We start from the raw sequence: 7,319 nt of genomic DNA on the forward strand, positions 1-7,319 counted from the left end.
TTTTTTCCCCAGAAACAAAACAAAATTTCTCTTTTGCACCGATGATTCACAATTTAAAGGCATTTTCAAATAATGAGACTTTAATGTCTCATGTCATTTCATGAATTAAAACTCAGGGTGACATCAAAAAGACGACTTGGTGTGGTAGAGAAATGGACAGTCCTGGGCGGGATTCATGTGTCTACATGCTGAACATGCAGCCAGACAGGTCTGGAAGAGTTGTCAACAAACTATTTCCTAAAAAGTCTAGTTTACAATGGTTACTTTCCTCTTTCTTTCTTTCTTTCCAGACTTGCTTCGTTCGTCCGTTCCTTCCTTCCTTTCCTCCTTTCTTCTCTATATTTTTTTGCAGGGAGGATCGTCATTTTTACAGAAAAGTCTCCTTTTTATTTTTTTTCACTCTTAGGGCTGTTGAATCCATCAGTAGCAAACTGGGCCCAACACGTGTTCAGTTTGGCTGGCTCAGTATCTTTTTTTTTCTGCAAGTGAGTTGGATGCTTCCAATCCCCCCCAGCCCTCTCTGGGACTGCGCTTTATCTGTTCGGGATACTACCGTCCACCCCCGGTGGCTCCCGCAGTGTCCTGGCCGTGGCTCCGCCCCCTTCTCTCTGGCCCGCCCCTGCCTCTTCCCTCCGCCCCCTCCTTTCCTGCGTGTCGCAAAAGACCCGGCGGCGCTTGACGGCCGGCGTTGTTTGACGGCCGGGGGAAACAGAGAAGGAGGAGGAAGCAGCGGTGTCTGCTGCGGCGGCGGCTACGGCAGGGGCCGGGGTGGGCGCCGCGGTCCGGGCCGGGGAGTGAGGCGCGGGCGGCCGGGCCGGTGGGCTGGGCGGCGGGCCCGGCGGCCGCCCCCGCGCCGCGCCTGGCGGCCCGATGTGGCTGCAGCAGCGGCTTAAGGGGCTGCCGGGACTCCTGTCGAGCAGCTGGGCCCGCCGCCTACTCTGCCTGCTCGGCCTCCTGCTGCTGCTTCTGTGGTTCGCCGGCTCCGGGGCGCGGCGGGCCGCGGGCGGCCTGCACCTACTGCCCTGGTCCCGCGGCGAGTCGGGCGCCGCTGAGCCCTCTGCCTGCCTGGAGGCGGCCACCCGCTCCTGGCGCGGCCTGCGGGAGCGCGGCGAGGCTGTTCCGCTGGGCCCTGGAGTGCCGGCCCTGGTGGCCAACGGCTTCCTGGCACTGGACGTGGCCGCCAACCGGCTGTGGGTGACTCCTGGAGAACGAGAGCCCGCCGTGGCGCCGGACTTCGTGCCCTTCGTGCAGCTGCGCCCGCTCAGTGCGCTCTCCGAAGCGGGAGAGTCCGTGCTGCTGCTACGTGAAGGGCTGCTGCGCCGAGTGCGTTGCCTGCAGCTTGGGACCTCGGGTCCTGGCCCTGCGGCCGCCGCCCCCGGGCCCGCCTCGGCCTCCGGCCTGGTCACAGGATCCGGCCGCGACTGCGTGCTTCTGCAAGAGGACTTTCTGGCGCACCGGGGCCGACCCCACGTCTATCTGCAGCGTATCCAGCTCAACAATCCCACGGAGCGGGTGGCCGCGCTGCAGACTGTGGGGCCCACTGCCGGCCCGGCCCCCAGAGCCTTCACCAGTACCCTGGAGAAGGTGGGAGATCATCAGTTCCTCCTCTACTCAGGCCGGTCCCCGCCTTTTCCCACGGGGCTGGTGCACCTGGTGGTGGTGGCGGCCAAGAAGCTAGTGAACCGGCTCCAAGTGGCTCCGAAGACACAGCTGGACGAGACAGTGTTGTGGGTGGTGCATGTTTCAGGCCCCATTAGCCCCCAGGTGCTCAAAAGCAAAGCATCCAAGGAGCTCAAGGTACTCCAGGATTTGGCCCGAAAGGAAATGCTGGAGCTCTTGGAGATGCCGGCTGCTGAGCTCCTTCAGGACCACCAGCACCTCTGGGCTCAGCTCTTCAGCCCAGGTGAGGCCTGGCCAGTTCCTGGTCCACAGTCCACACCTTACACCAGGGAGTACAGGGGCCACCGTGGAGATACTCCGCTAAAGTGTATGAAGGGGCACTGAAGGGGAGTAGTGGGATGGTCTAATGTGAGATTCTAATGAAAGAATGAGTGTGAAAGACAGGTTCTTACTGTTCCTTGTTCTTGTAGATGAGCACTGATAAGGAGAATGGATGTGGGGGGTCAGTTTTTAAAGGATAAATCAACAGGCAGAGAGAGGCCTGGCTGTCCCCAGATTCTTTCCTCGGTTTCCCACAATCTGGCTGGTGACAGGTGTGGGCTTTTTTCTTTGTTTTTAAGTGAACTCTGTGCCTAATGTGGGGCTTGAACTCACAACCTGAGATCAAGAGTCACGTGCCCCAGGCGCCCCCAAGGCAGGACTCCCACTCGGCTGAAGTGTGCCTTGGCCAGAGTGGCTGCACCTTTCCACTGGGAGGGAATGGAACGTATTCTCCAGCAGGTTGGAATGGGCAAGTCAACTGAAAACTTCTTTCCCTTGTTGACTTTTGCAGTAAAGGAAATCCTATTGTAGATGAGAGAGAGATGTTGGGTTCCAGGGTGCTTGTTGTCTCCATTCTTACCTTGCTTACTTGCTCAACGTGTGTTTAATCCACTCAGCAAGAATTGATTGGATCTTGCCAGGGACTGTTCTCCCCATATGAGGGGTATAGAAGTGAATAGAACAAAGTTCCTGTTCTCCTGGTGCTTGCTCAGATTCTGGATGGAAGGAAGATGATACTAGAAAAGTGAAATTCTGAATGAGTAAGGAAGGGAACTTTTTGGAATAAAAAGTTCGGTAAAGTTAAAAGTAGGCATTGAAGGGTGACGCAGTGAGGTGAAGAGTGGGGTTAGCTTCGGTTGCCGGGGACACCTCTCCGAGGTTCCTAGCACTTAGCTCAGACCTGAATAGCAAGAAAGCAGCCGAGTGATGATGCGGAGGGAGCCAGCACGTCAGAGGCCCTCGGGCAGGAGCAGGTGTGGTTGAGGCCAGTGCGGCCGGCAGGTTACAGGCGAGGGTAGGGATCGCCAGGTCCTGAAGGGCCTTGCAGACCTTGGTGAGGATGGTGAATTTGATTCCGGGTGGGATGGGAAACAAGCAGACACACCACCAGCTGTGCATTTTTAAAGCTGCCTCTGGCTGCTCTGTGCAGACTGTAAGGGAATGAAAGTGGGACATGGAGACCCCACGTGAAGATTTTGCAGGAGCCCCGGTGGAAGAGGAGGGTGGCTGGGACCAGAGCTGTGGCCCCTCTGGAGACAGAAGTGGGCGGCTTCTGATAACTTTTGTTGGAGGTGACGCCGGCAGGACTTTGCATGGACTGGGCGTGGGGCGTGAGAATTTGAGAGTGACTCCTAAATTTGTGGGGAAGGCTTGAGCAAGTGTCCGGAGATAGTCTGGTGGAGGATTGGCTTGGGGCTGGAACCACGTCGGGTTCAAAATGCCTGTCAGGCATCCGGGTGGAGATACCCAAAGGGCAGCTAGCTGTTTGAGTCTAGAATTCATATAGATTTGGGAGTTCGGGTGTTCAGCTGTTATTTAAAGCCACAGGGCTGGAGAATGAGATGTTGGCGAGTCACAGGCTGAGACGGCCAGGGCGCTGATGACTGTTCTGGAGGCAGAGGGCTTGACTTTGGCCACGTCCTGGCCCCATCTGTGTTCTTCTGGGCGCTGGCAGGAGGCCCCACTTTGAACAGGATTTTAGTTTTCAGGCCCACAGGGTCTAACTGAATGACTTTGTCTCCTCCTTGGGGGAGACTGGAGCTGCTAGGTGCCTCCTCGAGGCCAAAGCTTCCTTCTCTTGCTGCGCTTCATGTCATGACCTTGGCCTCCTGGCCACACCATTCCTCCTTAACCATGCACCCTTCGTGGCATTACAGGTGTGGAAATGAAGAAGATCACGGACACCCACACCCCGTCAGGCCTGACCGTGAACCTGACGCTGTACTACATGCTCTCCTGCTCCCCGGCCCCCCTGCTCAGCCCCGGCCTGAGCCACCGGGAGCGCGACCAGATGGAGTCGACGCTCAACTACGAAGACCACTGCTTCAGCGGCCACGCCACCATGCACGCCGGGAACCTGTGGCCAAGCCGCCTGGCCTCCGTCCCGCAGATCCTGCAGCTCTCCGATCTGTGGAGGCTGACCTTGCAGAAGCGCGGCTGCAAGGGGCTGGTGAGGGTGGGCGCCCCCGGCATCCTGCAGGGCATGGTGCTCAGCTTCGGAGGCCTGCAGTTCACGGAGAACCACCTGCAGTTCCAGGCCGACCCCGACGTGCTGCACAATAGCTACGCCCTGCACGGCATCCGCTACAAGAACGACCACATCGACCTGGCCGTGCTCGCGGACCCCGAGGGCAAGCCGTACCTGCACGTGTCCGTGGAGTCGCGTGGCCAGCCCGTCAAGGTCTACGCGTGCGAGGCGGGCTGCCTGGAGGAGCCCGTGGAGCTGACCTCGGCGCCGCAGGGCCACATCTTCCCGGTCATGGTGACGCAGCCCATCACGCCGCTGCTGTACATCTCCACCGACCTCACACACCTGCAGGACCTGCGCCACACGCTGCACCTCAAGGCCATCTTGGCCCACGATGAGCACATGGCCCAGCAGGACCCCGGGCTGCCCTTCCTCTTCTGGTTCAGCGTGGCCTCCCTCATCACCCTTTTCCACCTCTTCCTCTTCAAGCTCATCTACAACGAGTACTGTGGGCCTGGGGCCAAGCCCCTCTTCAGGAGTAAGGTATAAAGCCCCTGTGTCTTCAGAGCCCGGGGCCCCGGCCTTGTGTTCTGTCCAGAGGCCGGCACAGGGGAGGGCCCGGAACGTACTGGGCCTCCTCATCCTTTTTTTCTTTTTGAAGATTTTGTTTGTTTATTTGAGATATCGCAAGAGTGAGAGAGCGAGCGAGCGAGCGAGCACGCGAGCACAAGCAGGGGGAGCAGCAGGCAGAGAGAGAAGCAGGCTCTCCGCTGAGCAGGGAGCCCGACGCGGGGCTCAATCGCAGGACTCCAGGATTGTGACCTGAACTGAAGGCAGACGCTTAACCAACTGAGCCGTTCAGGCGCCCCTGGGGTCCCCTTCTAAGCCAGTACCCTCCACCCGCAACACAGAGAGGAGGGTGTTTAGAGAGGATGTCAGGAAGTGACTTGTCAGAGGAAACCCTAGGAAGGGACAGTGGTGGATAGCCTGTCTGCTGGCCTCCCAGGGACAGTCCCTTCCCTGTCCCAGTAAATCGCAGCATTTACGAATGGCAACAAGCCCCTATGTTGACCCAAGCCTCCATGTAAGCTGCAGTGAGGGGGGGAGCCCTGTCTTCATCCCGAGGGCCCCGTTCACTGCCCTCACTGTGCATCAGCTAAGGGGGTCATCTCGTCAGTGTGGGGCACAATCCTTCCCCACCCTGTTTCCTGAAACATCTTCGTCCCCAGGAAGCCGTGACTTTGAGCACGGCCACTGTGGGACTCTCAGCTGAAATGTGTCTTGGGGATCAGGCTCAGCCTCGGGGAGGCCGCCTCGTCTGCCCTGCCAGCCCGCCCTCTGTGCTCTCTCGCCGCCAGGATTTCCCGGGAGAGGGAACAGAAGGGTGTCCATTCTTAGCAGTCACAGGGGAAAGTCCCTCAGAGGGAGCTGGGCTTTCTTCCCTTTCTTTCCCCTCTTGTCGGACTGGTGAGTGGAGAGATACGTGAGCTCTCTGGATCTGTGCTCTCAGCGGTTAAGGAGTGTGCGCCAGCTCGGGAGAAATGCCTCATTACCTCCACAGAGGGCTCTGTGCCTTCTGGTTTCTAGTTTCTGGCCCGAGGCCAGGCGGAGAAGCAGCAGCACTCAGCCTGAAGGAGTGGGGGAAGGGGAAGAAGGGTGGGCGGCAGATCTGAGCTCTGAGCCTGAAGAACACACAGAAAGTCAGATGAAAAAATCTTTCCGAGCCCGATGAGAACAGGGGCTGACAGCCTCTGAGGTAGGGAGGCTGCTTTCCGCTGCTGCTTGGTGGGCCTCTGGCTACACCCATCCGCCTTGGGTTCCCCACCTGATCCGGGATGGGGGCAAGCCAAACCCCGAATTTGGGGGTGCTACCCTCCTGGCCCTCCGTTTCCTCCGGCTCGAGCTAGGCCACGGCAGACCAGAGTCCGGTGAACACCACCCCGGCCCGCGGAGGTGTCCAGGCCATGGACTCCACGGCGGCTGTGGCACGTCCCTGGGCCAGGAGCGGCTGCAGAGCCCGATCCGAGCCTGGGCGGGGAGCCACCAGGGTCGTCTCCGTCCCCTGCTCCCCCTGGTAGTCGTGTAGCTTCCCCAGGGTTGGTGGTGAAGAGTAACAACCTGTTTTGCTCATTGGACAGGAGGACCCCAGTGTCTGAGCGCGCCGACAGCCCCGCCTGCAGCCCCGTCTGCACCAGACGCCCAGCACTGACAGTCCTGCCGCGCCAACAGGGAGCCTTTGAGAGCACCCACCCTTTTGTGCCTTGTTGGGGACACCGGTGACGCAGAGCGTGTGTGGATGTTCAGGAGTCGGCCTCGGGGAGTGGGAGGGGAGGCCCAGTGGACTTTTTGTAAGCTTTCGACTCAATAAAATGAACCTAGATGGAAAATACTTGAAATTGAACTTACTCCTTCCGCTTCCCCACCCCCTTTCTCCTGTCCCAGGACATAGACCCCCTTTTGAAAAGATGTGTCTAGGAAAAATTGTGTTCTCTTCCTAATTTAATGTGTTCTCTCTCGACTGAATTTTTTAATTTATTGTTGTTGAGATCTGGCGGGGCGGCTTTGGTGTCCACTTGAGACAGTGAGTGGCAGAGGTGACCTGTGACCCAGACCGCCCTCCTGTGCGGAGGACGGGTCTTGGCTCACCCTGGGTTTGCACCTTGTCTCTCATCAGGAGCCTGTGGAGATCCGTGCTTTTGTACTTCTGGACTTTACGGGAGGTGTTGAACTTTCTAGTGATCGATGATTGTTGGGTTTTGAAATACCAAAGCTTCTTTTTTGTTCTGTTTTTAAATAAATCTCTTTCAAACTTCCATGACCGGTTTGTGTGTGGTTGAAACCCGGAAACGTGGGGTCTTCCTCCATCACCAAGCTTTTGGGGTGGTGTCCGAGGCAGAAGGGCCAGCCACCTGGCCCTGACCTAATGACGATTGTTTCCCTGTGTCTAACTCTCTTCAGGAGATGGGAGGCCGCCTCCTTGCTGTCCACCCCCGGGGTGGGGGTGGGGGGCTCAGGACCTAGGCCATGGTCCCCGTGTCACAGGTGCCACAGCCCGACTCACCCTGGAAGCCTGGTCTCCTTGTCACCAGCTGAATGTTGTCGCCCACAACTGCAGGCCGGGAGAGAGAACAAACAGGCATCTCCAGCTCCACCAGGAGTCGCCCTGGCCCCACGTGCCTCCCCATTCCAC

The 7,319-nt window shown here is 58.5% G+C and overlaps 1 protein-coding gene across 1 annotated transcript; it reads left to right on the plus strand.

The window, feature by feature from the left end:
• The first annotated feature begins 755 nt into the window (after positions 1–755).
• KIAA2013 lies at positions 756–6,942 on the plus strand. Its single transcript, XM_080800987.1, has 3 exons — positions 756–1,903; positions 3,819–4,672; positions 6,268–6,942. The coding sequence occupies exons 1-3, from the start codon at positions 871–873 to the stop codon at positions 6,283–6,285; spliced, it is 1,905 nt and encodes a 634-aa protein (XP_080657113.1). The 5' UTR covers positions 756–870; the 3' UTR covers positions 6,286–6,942.
• Positions 6,943–7,319: the final 377 nt, after the last annotated feature.

This window comes from Martes martes (assembly GCF_963455335.1).
Source record: "Martes martes genome assembly, chromosome: 4".
Lineage (NCBI taxonomy): Eukaryota > Metazoa > Chordata > Mammalia > Carnivora > Mustelidae > Martes > Martes martes.

Excerpts from the sequence above, each read along its gene's own strand:
- KIAA2013 (XM_080800987.1), top strand. The coding sequence starts at position 871 with ATGTGGCTGCAGCAGCGGCTTAAGGGGCTGCCGGGACTCCTGTCGAGC. Across the intron at positions 1,904-3,818 it reads GGCTCAGCTCTTCAGCCCAG|GTGTGGAAATGAAGAAGATC; the intron begins GTGAGGCCTGGC and ends GTGGCATTACAG.